The sequence below is a fragment of the Varanus komodoensis genome, unplaced genomic scaffold (assembly GCF_004798865.1).
Source record: "Varanus komodoensis strain SLA01 unplaced genomic scaffold, ASM479886v1 scaffold16, whole genome shotgun sequence".
Lineage (NCBI taxonomy): Eukaryota > Metazoa > Chordata > Lepidosauria > Squamata > Varanidae > Varanus > Varanus komodoensis.
Genome location: NW_025335468.1, coordinates 23,528,404 through 23,541,428, shown reverse-complemented (window position 1 = coordinate 23,541,428; position 13,025 = coordinate 23,528,404). Strand labels below are relative to the sequence as shown.

The window sequence follows — 13,025 nt, the reverse complement described above, 5'->3', positions numbered from 1 at the left end:
TTCCCTGGCCAGAGAGCAGGGAGGAGGTTAGGCTTGGATGGTAACCACTGAGGGTGGGAGGAGACGTAAAGCGGGGGAGAGTCAGGGGAGCAGGAATGTGGGGTGGTGGGTGGTAGAGGAGTGGGGAGATGCAGCCACTGGGGAAGAAGTTCAAGGCAGAGAATGGCACGGAGGAATTGGGGGAAGGTTCCCATATCAACAAGACAAGACAGTTGTGAGGTCGGCCATGACTGGTAGCGGAAATGGGGCCTTAGAAAGGGAGGGGATTCAGCCAGGGTGGGTGGGTTCCAGAGGACCATGTCCATAGGCACAAGTAGTTCCCAAGGCGTCTTGAAGCAGAGGTAATAATACAAGGGAAGCCATGTGGAATGATGTGGCAAAGATGGTGGAGCAGGGCACGGAAAGGGGGTGTTGGGTGGGCTGACAGAAAAGGAGAAGCCTCCATGTGCAGTCATGAAGGCAGACAGGGACAAACGTCTCACCATGGAGAAGGATCGCACTGTACAAGGGCACTTCCAATAGGTGGATCCTTTCATTAGCAGGTATCTTTGACTGAGGGGCACTGGGAGAAAAAGAAAAGGGAAGACGTGACAAAAAATATGCCCAGGGAACTCTGTGGACCAATGAGGAAGAGGCAGGTGATGTAGACAGGGAGCAGTGCACCTTGGGATTGAATTACAGCAGCACTGGCTGATGGGAGTTTGGAAATGCTCATGAAGAAACCACTTATCATCTGGCAGGTAGATTATGCTAAAAAAAAGCATAAACCATGGTAACGATACAGGAGTAATTGCCATGACATGTGAATCCACCCAATGTCTAGGGACCATAGGATCAGTCCTTTAAAGAGTTAAGTACTCAAAACCCACTGTGCAAATTGAAGTTTCATTTACTGCCACATTGCCTAAATTAAAGTCTTGCATGTCCCTACTCTATAAGGTTGTGCACAAATTAAAAGCGTGAGAAGACTGTTTTCTTATACCACAACTACTGAAAGCCTGAAATTTGCTGTCTCTTTCTTGACAGTGTAGATGAAAATGGCCAAGTGACTCGTATCAACTTTAATAATGCAACCAGAGACACAATATTTGATGTACCTGCTGAAAAAGTGAAACCATTTTATGCCGCTCTCAGGAACTATGTTGATCTGTTAAACAGTGTGGATAATAAATATACCTACAAAATGAAACCAGGTAATTAAATTAACTGGTTCAATAATCAAAATGCTTTTTCATTACCAAGAATGATGCTTTTCTTGTGTACTCTTTGTGCACTTCTCTTGTTTTGGTGTGGGGTTGTCAGATTTAAACCTTTCTGTTCTGCCAAACACAAAGGTTACTTTTCTGGAAATGTATTCTCAAAAGTCAATGAATTTTTAAAGGTTTTTCTTCTCATTTCCTGGTGGATGTGCACACATACACATGCGTCTGAAAAAGGTCTCTGGTAACAAATCTGAGCATTCACTAATGACAGTGGTGTTTACAAAAAGAACAGCTCCAAGCTCTATGCCAAAGTTACCCCACTTTTGCTTCAAGAGAAGATTGACCCCGTAGCTTGGATTCATCACATGAATTAAGCCAGGTTTTGTGCACTCTGGCTAGGACGTTGTTATTCTTTATCTCACCAGGTGTCATAACATAGCAAACTATTGAAACTGTCACTGCACAAAGAGGATCACCTTGCTGGAGCAAACTTATCTCAAAATGTTTTATCAGGGCACTCCCCTAGTCTATCACATTTCTGACAGCTACAAGTGCCTCACACCCCCACCTTTGACTTTGCCACATTCTGTTGCGTTACAATATGGAATTAAAATGGATGTAATTGGCACTGTTGCCACTTGATATGCACAAGCCCCTATGAAGGTTTGGCATATTTGTATTGTGGCACAAGAGATAGGTTAAAAAGGGAAGAAAAAAGCGCACTTGCAGCTTTTCCAAAATGTGGAAAAGTCAGAGGGTGAGTACTTCTGCAAGTCGCTGTACGTATTTGTTGACCACTGATTTTATTCTAAAATATCTCACTGATTTTTACATTTGTTTTTATGTATTGTATGTTTAAACTACCTACCTTTGCTGGATGGTGTGGGTAAAAATAATAAAATACAATACAAAAACAGCCAAAAAGTACAAATATCATAAGATATATGATTTGTGAAAGTGTATCCTAACACTTTTTTTCAGGTGAAGTAGTGGTATTTGACAACTGGCGTTTACTTCATGGTCGGCAGAGTTACCAGACAGGAAGAGAAATATCCCGTCACCTCGAAGGGGCCTACGCAGACTGGGATGTGGTAATGTCAAGGCTTCGTATTCTGCGAAAGAAAGTCCTGAGCAGAGAGTAACCACTGAGAGATGAACTACTTGGGACCCTCGGCCTATGCAAGGCTTGGCTGTTCTTCCCTCAAAGGCAAATGGATCCAATGTGTTTCCAGTGACTTCAGGGAATAGCTGGCTGATGCAGTTCTATCTATCCTATTGAAACCCGGGTTGACCTCTGGGAAAAGGTTCACAGGACAATCCCGTTATCCTGAGGAGGGCATCCCAGTGGCCATACTTGATGATGGACCTCCCCTCTCTCTGTTGGAGACAGAGCTATGACCGTAGGGGGAAATTGAGCAGGGGTTATGCCCTCTGCAATTTCCATGGAAAGCTCTGCCATGGCTCCTCTTCCAAGGTTGTTCCAAGGAAGAGGGATAGGCAGATAGGGAAGGCATGATGGAGGGCAGAGAGAGGAGAAGGAAGCTGTGGATCCATTATTGGGCAGATTGGATTGATAATCAGTAATCAACAAGCTTTTCTGTCCCTTTCTCAGCCCACTACAAGGCACTACAAGGTAGAGGAGCTCAGAGGGAGAACTAGCTAAACTGAAGGACCAGGAGGCAAAAAAGGCCTCTGTCCTTCCTCTTGCCATGCCTGCCTCCTGTCAGCAGGGCTTTGGATAGACGGAGATCCCATCCATCAACAGAGTGTCCATACTGTTGGATGATGCTTTGTCATGCGTTGTTAACATAATAACATGTAAATGTACTTACCCCCGATTGAAGCCTGAACAACTTCCTGCTTTTCCAACAGTTGTGAGCAGTGAAATAACAAGAATTAGAAGAATTTTCCAACATTTGTCTATGCATTCACTAGTGGGAAAGAATTCCTATGGGGAGGGGCACAGGGAGCTGGTGGTAGAACATCCTTGGTGAAATGTCCTTCCCTTTTAAATCCACATGGTTAGATTGCAGCTGGCCTTGTGTTCCAGCCAACTTTTTTAGGACAATGATATCTTCACTGTTTTCCCTTGGCTATTTCTTCTTGCACTTTTCACCAGCATGTAGTTTTTAATGGTGATTTTTCTTGGATTGTTTTAGATATTATAGCAAGCTGTTTTGTAGCAGCAAGTTGGAATAAGAGCTAGGACAATAAAAACACCAGCAGCACTCTTCGTTTGAATTTTTAAAATAGCAATATGCAGAGCCTTCCTATTCACTATGTTTATAGCAACATTAACTGTCTAAAAGCTAAAGAATTATCTGGAACAAACTGACACACCTTTTCTTTGAAAATGGGGCAGGGGGTGGCATCAGAAGCCCAGTGTATGGCTTGTGTTGGTTTCCAGTTCAGTCAGGAAACAAAAACAGTGAAACTTGTAAGTTGTAAGAACTGGCAAGTGTTCTTTTGCTTGTTTCCCCTCACTGCTAGTTGATTGCTGGTTTAGGTTGCAAACCTGGCAGCCCTTAGCTGTTAGTAAGTCTCACTGAAGTAGACATGCACAGGATTCTTCAAGCTGACAGCCTCTTAATGCTCGCTGTTCTGAATGCATCTTTCTTCAACAAAACAGGAAGCAGCAGATCTGGAGGGAATAACTAGCGCCCCTCCTTCCTTGTTAAGCCTGGCTCAGAAGAGTTAGGCATCAGTGCACTTGGTGTGCTGCCCCAGGTTGCTTCCATGTGAGCCTTCTGGACAAATGCTAGCCCTCAATTGCTATGCTTCAGTCAATTGTCTGTCCATCCTTCCATCCTTCTTTCCTTTTCCTTTCTTTCTGAGCATCTAGATAATTGCGAACTCATTGTTTTCTCAGTGGTCCTTTATCTGGCACTGAGTTTACCTAAATTGCTCAAGAAATCTGCAATCTACTTTCTCAGGAGAGTATAACGTATACTATTGAGTATCCATTAGGACCTAACAACATCATCCACACAGTCGTTGCTATTTGTAAAAAATGCTCAACTGTTACTAATACAAAGCAGACTGTCTACATTCTTGTTGAAGCAGAATAGCACAAATGCTGCTGTACTTTTTAAAGTTAATCATGCAGCTCGGAAAAGACTGAAGCATGTATAAATAAGGAGAGTCTCTGGCTTAGCAATAGACAACTTTTTCCTTTTCTAGTTGTTCATTCAGGAGGGGAAGGGAAGGGAAGGGAGCGGAAGGGAGCAGCAAAGCAGGCTCAGCTCCTGGAGTAACCATTCTTCTCATGCTCACAGGATCCTGAGCTGGCTTGGCTCCCCTTTACCTCCCTCAGTCAAGGAAAGGAAAAAGGGAAATGCTGAGCAAGAGGAGTATCGAGGTAGCCTTCACCTCAGCATTTCTCCCATGCTTAGAGTGCCTGTAATCCCTTGAATTCAGAGGGTCACAGGCATCCCCATAGGATCATGGCCTTACTTATCTTGAGGTTACATTCTCTCCCACTGTGGATACAGTAATTACAGCAAAAGCTTGAAAAATGCTCATATAATCACCATGGTATAATTTCTCAAAGCATTTAATGGATATCCATTTATGTTTAGTCATGATATTTGCCTGTTTGGGTTTAGCTTAGTTACATATTGGGGTGTCTAAATTTGTAGAGGTTTTGAAGCTAAATAAGACTAAATCAACACACCTGACATTACCAGGCCCTCTAGATTGGTCCCAGATGGCAAATCAGCCGTCAGGGTTAATCCAGTTCCCCACCTCTAGTATCTTTCCCCTCCAATGTGATGCCTTCCTAAATGGATGTGATCTTCCAGATTTTCTTTCATGCAAGTTTGACCATTTTTTTCTTTGCACAATATGCCAAGTCTCAGTTAAGATTTGTATCCGACTTTTTATTTAAGAACATTCCTAAACAATACCAAATAGTTGTTTGTTCTTCCTGCTTTGTATTTTGGCATCACATTAGAATTTGATACAGTGCAGCACAAGCTGATGTGACATATCACAAACACTGGCTTTTAATTGCTACTTGATCCATCAATGCTTCCTTTCTTTTCCATCCAGAAAGTCTAATGGTTTCTAATGCGTGTGTATTAAAACAAAAATTCAGTGGTCTTGTTCATCTAACTGTAAATCAGCTTTCCTATGTTTACTACATTAAGATACTGTTTTTTGACAGGGAAACCCAATTCCTTTCATCAGCGAAGCCCAAATCCTTAGGTTTGATTCAGCCACTTCATTTTGGAAAACATTTTATGCTTTGAACTCTGGAGCTTTCTGAGAACACTTCCATGTGTTTATGCATTAATAAAATTTAGTTTTGGAACCAATTAACCATTTGGATTCTTGCCTGCTTGGAAAACCCATTTTCTATTAGACTGATGTATTGCACAGACGCTGGAAGAAAGATAATGGCAGAAGAAATCTCAAAAGGTAATCTTCAAAAGGGTTTGGCTAAACTTGTGGATATGTACAGCTGAGATAAGATTTTTATTCATTCAAAATAGAAAGCCATTAGGCTACATGAAGGGAAACTCTGTCCAGCCATCACTGTAAGTGGATTGCTTTTGGCAGCATATTCTGCATTGAATTCAGAATTCAGTCCTCAAGCCGTGTTTCTTCAAAGGGGGCCATGTTCATGTCAGTGCAGCAAGATTGCTTTTGCAAATGCTGCCTTGCTTCATGGTGCAAAGTTGTCCCATGGAATTTTTCTCAGGATCATCTCCCTACCCACTGCCATTTGCAGGAAGACACATTTCAGTTGAATGTAGGAAAAAACTTTCTGCCAGAGCAGTAAGCCAATGGAATCAACAGCTGGGAGAGGAGGGCCTCTTTCCATTGTTTAAGGTACTCTAACAGAGATGGGACAGCCATCTTTCAGGAATGCTTTTATATGGATCATTACACTGAGTTGTGGGTTGCATTCAGTGGCCTAAATGCTAGATGGCCTGGGAGGTCCCTTCTGACTTGCTCTGTTTCTGTTTCTATGTTTCTAAATGGCCCGTTCTAATTCTGTGATCCTATTATCTGTCATCTAAATTGTTCAAGAATTGCAAGAAAAGTTGGATTAAATCTGCTAGTTTACTTCTTACAGAGGCCAGCACCCACTAACTTTATTTAAAGAAAGATTCTAGCACAGGGATATATGAAAGTTAACCCAATTACCACTGAACCTAATTTTCAGTGTGGTCTTACACAAGTCTTCTCAGAAGAAGGCCCTACATTGAATTCAATGGGACTTACAGCTCTGTGCAGGTATAAGTGTGTGTCCTGAAGCAGTGTCACAATCTCATTTGCTCAAGATGACTCTGAGCATGAGTTTCTTGAACAGTAATGCCCTTCAGCTCCCATCCTCACAACAAACTGCTTCTGGATTTTGTGTGTGGTGGGAATGAGTTGCAGGCTGTGCTATAGAAGTGGTTGTCTGCTACTCATAGATTAATCACTTGGACGCAACTGAAATAGCTCCTTAGAGCTTAATCTTACCGCTTTGGGTCATCCATAGATTCCATGCTCTTCTCACAGCCTGATTCCATGATCCTGTATGCTAGAATTAGGAATCACAAACATTAAGGATCCTGAATTATTCAAGTCAGGGCTTTCTGTGACTAGGTTTGGACAATATAAGTATGGGTTGAGTGTGGGTTGTTAAGTGGGTTAAAACATAGGTTGCCATGTGATCTGAAAACACCTCCAAAATAAGAAACCATGCTGTACAAACCACAAGTCACAACCCAATAACAAAACATAGGTTCTTTTCATGGGTTGTATGTAGTGAAGCCATGGCTTGGTAGTGCCACTGGGTTCAGCCAACACAACCCTCATTTCAACAACAATCCATGGTTAAGCAACAACCCACACTCAACCCATACTCAACCCTTCAGTGTGGGTCATTGTGTTGCCTGAACTCATCCTATGGGTGTGTTCACACATAACACTAAACAATGCCATGTAGTAACTGTATGGCATGGTATCTTACCTTGTCTTGTGTGCACACATTCGTGCAGTTCATTTGCATTCCTGGTTTCCATGCTTCTTCATCTTCCCTCCAAATGGTGGCATGTATCCCATCAGCGCCACAGGTGGAGATGAATCCCATGATGCACTGCTCCTGCCTGCATTACCTGCCTCTTCCTCATTGGCCCACACTTTCCTGGGCATAGCCACAGCCAGCTGCTTCCACTCCCATCCCTTTTTTTTACCCGCTTGGTGAAGCAACTGCCTACTCACTAGAGTAGCACTGCAGGAGCAACCCCCTGCCCTTGCACAAGCACACCCACCTCGACTCCCTCCCTGCACATGTATCCACACACACCCCATGCACAAGACTTGCACTCGCTGCCACACACCCCTGCATCCAGCTGCACAGAAGGCGTCAGTGTCTGGGAGGGAGGGAACACATCCTTCTGGGCTGATTTTTCTGAGGCTGTCAGTCTAGGCATCTGCCCAGGAAAGTTTGCCAGCAAGCTGTCAGGGTAGTGGAGGGGGGACATTGGGGTTTGTGAGGAGCCCTGAGGATTGTCAGGGAGAAGACAGGAACAGGGCAGAGTAGAAGGCACAGGCTCCAAAGGACACTTGCCCTGTTGGTGAAGCCCCACACACTGCCCCTGTGTGGAGCAGGGCAGCCTCTACAGAAAGTGACCTCTGGCTCCCATGACAGTACAAATATGGTGCCACTCCAAAGCACTGCTCCAGCATGGGACAGAGGCCAGGCCGGCATGCCAAGCACGGCGGCCTCCACGGTTGTGGCTGCTGCTAGAGGCAGTGTGGCATGCTGCCCTAGAAATCCCTTCACCATGGCTGGCCATCAGAAAGCCAGAGGGGGGCTGTAGCGGTCTCAGCAATTGCTAGGCAGAAGAGGAGTGCAAAAATGCAGCCCGGAGCATCGGTGGCCAAACTCAATGGCAGAAATATGGAAACCACACCAAGACGTTGCAGCTGGGATCCCACATAATGGCAAACAAAGGTGAAGCCGGGAAACCTTACCACAGGCAGCTGTTTCTCTGTGGGGTTTTATGGAAACCAAACATGCCACACTACGTGCCAAATTCACACAGGACAACAAGCCTTGTCTGTGTGGTTTCCAGCATGGCTTGCCGTTGTGTGCGAATCAGTGAATCTGAAATAAAAGTAAGATCTACCCAAATTCCATCATGCAAGATGCCATTAGAGTTCCATGGATATGTACATGTGTTGTGTATTTGTGTGGGCATGTGTGGTGACGGGGATTATTTACGAAAGGTGCTAAGAGTGCTCGTTTCAGATAGTTCTCCAATGGCAAAAGTCAAATGGATAGTTCTGTGGCAGCATCCCATTGTGCCTCTGCCCACGCAGGAATGATTGGCTTCACTGTGGGACTTTTGTGCTGCTAAAAATAACCTCAGAAATAAGCAGAAATGTTCATTTCTGCAGCAGGGCAGGGCAGGGCAGGGCAGCAGAGCTGGACTGGATCCCTCCCAATCCAGAAACAAGAGTTTCTACACAATCCCACAGTGATTTTTGGGTACACAAAAATCTGTTGTGTGTGCAGTCACTTTCATGAAAGTAATGGAACCAGCAGAGGTGGAATGGCTTCCCTGGATCCTGCCCTTGGAATGAAGGGAACTTAAGGGAGAAGCATATTTATTTATCAATTCCATTCATAATCCCACCTTTCTCCCACTGTGGAACTCAAGGTGGCCACATGCGGTTCCCAGATAGTCTCCCCTGCAAGTTCAGGCCAGCCACAGACCTGCTTAGCTGCAACATGGTGGGTGCCTAAGTGCCTTCAGCCCATCCTCTAGGCCAGTTGAGTTGGGAAGCTGTCTTGGAATGAGACTGAAGGAGGGCACCTGTGGCTTACTGAAGCCAGTGTGGCTACATATGAAGCATAGGAAGCTTCTGTATACCCTGAAGTGCCTGATCCTGCCTAATCTTGAAAACTAAGCAAGATTAGGCCTGGTTGAAATCTGGATGGATGATTTGAATGTTGTGAACTGCCCAAACCTATTTTACACTCAGGTTTTCAATTAGGGTCAGTTCCCTGAAAATGGGATTAGCTCAAAAATGAAGCGAATGCGTGTTACTGAGATCCTTTTGCTTTTGTGGTATTTCTCATACAGCCTTTTTTCATATGTTGTTCTTCATAAGCAGTAAAACTGTAATGAATTGGTCCCAGTTGCTTCCGTCATGGAACAGAAGCCACTGCTTTTTCCATTACATCTGACTTTCCTTTCTTCTTCCCCACAAAGTGACAAAGTGCTTTTCTCTGCCCTGTGAGCTTGGAGGCCACAGTGTCACATGTTCCTACAAATGCAGGTGTGGCGTTTGGCATGAACTCCAGATGTGTGTTTTGCCAGTCTCCAAACAGTTCTTGTATAAATAACCACAGGCTGGAAGCACTGCAGTTTGCAGCATAGCAATGCTATGGGGCGAGGAAAGGGAGAAGCAGTGGGGGAGAAACTGCCATTCCATTCCTTACACTGGGAGGGAAATAAGTCAGTTTATGCCATATGTCCCTCGCTCCTTTCAAGTAACATGTTGGGGGAACAGGATCCAGTGGTGGTCCTTTTTGCAATTGTTGCTATCAGGGCACTGAAGAAGTACAGGGGACAGCTTTGCACCCCAGCAGTAAAACTTCCAACAGATTGAATCGCAGAAAACATAAGTTTGCAGCCTTAATGATAAAATTCCATAGAAAGTTCCATCCATGGGATGAGCCTCTGAAGGAAGAAATGTTTGTTGTGTTTCCAGATTGGGTTACCTAGCTCCCAGGTCAGTGCTGGTGCCCTGCTTGCTGTGGAGCCTCTTGTAAAGGGATTCCCAAGAATTGAAGGCAAGCCACTTGTTGACCAGACACATTTGTAAATGGGAATGTTATGACATTTTCCAGTTAAATGAAGGGACAAACCCACCAAACATGGCTATGCTGTTCTTCCCAGCCAGCCATGTGAGATTGTAGCATGGAAGAGCAAATCTTGCGCCATTTTGTGCTGCACTTGAATGGGGGCTTTGCAGTTGGACTTCTGCTGCCCCCACCATACTTGTGAGTAGAAACATGTGCCAAACACTGATTGGAAATCCACTCTTTTCATTATGACAGGAAAAGTTGGGATTCAGGTTTCTAACTGTTTGGTCCTTAATACTGGCAAAGAAGCAAGCTATATTAGCCCATATTTGGTTGCAAGTGTGTGTGTGTGTGTGTGTGTGTGTGTGTGTGTGTGTGTGTGTGTGTGAGAGAGAGAGAGAGAGAGAGAGAGAGGGAGAGGGAGAGGGAGAGGGAGAGATTGAGAGCCTGTGTGGTGTAGTGGTTAAGCATGGGGGACTGGGACTCAGGCTGGCTCCAATTCCTGGCTGCCAGCAGTCACAAAGGTGCTTTCTTAGACAGCAGACTCCAGCAATGCCCAATGAAGGAAAGAAAAAACAATGGTAGCCAACTGATTATTACATTTATTACCCATAAATCCTGCCTTTTCTCCTCTTGCAAGAAACCCCAGGCAATCTGGGTTCTAGTCCCTGCTGAGCCATGGAGCCAACTGGGTAACTTTGGGCCTGTCACAGACTCTCAGCCCAACCTACCTCACAGGGTTGTTCATGTGAGGAAAATACTGAGGACAGGAGGAAGAGAATCCTGTAGACCACTGTGAGTTCATTGGAAAAAAGGAGGGTATAAATCTAATAAATAAATGAAATAATAATATATTAGTGACCTAATAAATTGTCTGTGGGAATTATGGTACAACTAGGCCTGACCTTGAGATGGCAGAGTATAACTCTGTTCAAAGACAATTAATGACTGGGGTGGGGGAGAAATAAATCATATCCTTTTACTTTGAATAAAGAAAGTTTGCAAAATGAAGAGATGACAGAGGAAAAGCACATTCATGTTGCAATGTTCAGTGTAAGATTCACTCTGAAACTATGCCATTTACTTCAGGGGAAATAATTCAGGACTGGGGCCTGTGTTTCTCAACATAATTACTCTTCCTTGGTGCCACCAAGGTTCTGAATAACCTTCATATGACTTGATTTAAATCCCATATATTTTTTGTCAACACAGAACCTGATTATGCTCTTGTTCTTCCTCTGAATCCCAAATGGTAGGGCACGGTTTCCATCTAGTGGCTTAACAGGGAAATTGTGCACAACCAAGAGATGATTTGGTTTGTCCACAAAAGAGCAATCTGATGTGCTGAATTTCATGGTGTTTTATTAATCCTTATTGACAGAGCAAGTAGATATCTATGAGGAAATTGTGGAATGGCTGGAGGGGAAGGCTTAACTCCATTTTACTGGGAGTGCTCTGACTTTTCTGCTTCTTCAATGTCCCTGCAGAGAAATAGAGCAGGATGAGAGCAAAACTTCTTGTTTCTTTTGCAACATCTCTTGAAAGGAAAGATAGAAAAGTGCATTGGCTTCTTCCCTTCCTTTCCTGTGATAAGCATCACTTCCATTCTTCCCTTCCTGCAAGGGGCTCTGGTCCAACAACATTTGCACTGATCAGTCGGGAATGATAAGCGATCCGTTATCACTATTGGTCTGGAACATGGGTCCTCAGGCCTGCGAGCTGGATCCGGCCCGCCATGCCCATTCATCCAGTCCACCATAGCTCGCCACGCGTGTGTGCGCACTCGCACGCGCATGGCGAGCTGCCGGCTTGCTGGCAAGGAGATCTTTTTGGACTCGCAGAAAAGGATCTCCTTGCGAGCAAGCTGGCACCGTCTCTGTTCTCCTTTCCTCAGATCTCTGCGCACGCATGCCCCTGCCTTTCTGCACGCGTGCACCCTCACCCCGGCCCATGCCCATCGCTGGCACCTTTCAACTGGCCCCCTATTCAAAAAGTTTGAGGACCCCTGGTCTGGAATGATAAACAGTGCTCTGGGCTGGCTGCAGTGGCAGCCGGGAAGGAGAACGTTCCCCACATGGCTCTCTGTGGAGAGACACAGCACGGCCTGCGTGGGCCTGCTCCCTCTTGCCCACCCCTCGCTGCACCCCTCAGCACCAGCACCAGCACCCTCCTTGACTGACTGACCCTGCTTTTGAATGTTATGGTCAACTGCCCAGAGAACTTTGGGAAAGGGGAAGAATAGAAATGAAATGAACAGATAAAGCAAGCGTCCTGTTTTCTTCTTTTGTGGTGATCCCTGGCTTAGTGTCGAAAGGAAAGCTAACACATCACTTTACAAAACTTTCTCTAGACACAGTTCACACAGATATGGGCCAAGGTGAATAGAAGACAAATGTGAGCTCAAGTGAAATTGGGGAAATAATGGGACTTTTAGTTAGAATAACGTGATGTCATGTCTGAAAGCTTCCGGCTGACAATTACCCATATATTCCAGCATGTAGGATGATTCCTGAAACCAGAAATAGCAATGCAAAAGTTGAGGATTGTCTTTTATGCCCGACATATAAAAACACCAGAAAAACAGCTCCAAATATCAATCTTGCCTTATACATGAGCCACCCTATACACAAGTATATATTCCCCAAAAAAAGCCTTGTAGGACTGGTAGCTCTATCTTTAGTCATAGCTCGCAATGGGGCAGCGTCCTGCATCACAAAGGAAGGCAGCAGGGAAGCCATGGGAGGGCATGGCCATGGTGCCTCCTCCAATCGCTTGCGGCTCCTTCCCAACATCTGCCGCCTGAGGTGACTGCCTCACTCTGCCTCATGGTAGGGCCGGCTCTGTACCTTAAGCTCAGTTCTGGTAGACAGAGAGAGAAAGGGGGGGGGGGAGTTCCAATATTCTATGTTTTACAACTAATTTAGACTTCAGTCTGATGAAATATTTTCTATTTTGGGGATTAGAATAAATAATTCATATGATTTATCCAATGAAACATATTTATGATTCAT

At 44.7% G+C, this 13,025-nt stretch overlaps 1 protein-coding gene across 3 annotated transcripts in view; it reads left to right on the top strand.

The window, feature by feature from the left end:
* The window catches only part of BBOX1 (gamma-butyrobetaine hydroxylase 1), a 70,510-nt gene extending 64,992 nt beyond the window's left edge, over positions 1–5,518 (top strand). For 2 of the 3 annotated variants that reach the window (XM_044425759.1, XM_044425757.1), the window contains 2 exons: positions 1,027–1,193; positions 2,184–5,518. In XM_044425759.1, coding sequence (XP_044281694.1) covers positions 1,027–1,193; positions 2,184–2,344 — 328 coding nt within the window. In that variant the 3' untranslated portion in view covers positions 2,345–5,518. Of the gene's footprint in view, positions 1–1,026; positions 1,194–2,183 lie in introns of those variants that run through there. The other variant, XM_044425760.1, reaches the window with a different exon arrangement.
* The last annotated feature ends 7,507 nt before the right edge of the window (positions 5,519–13,025 follow it).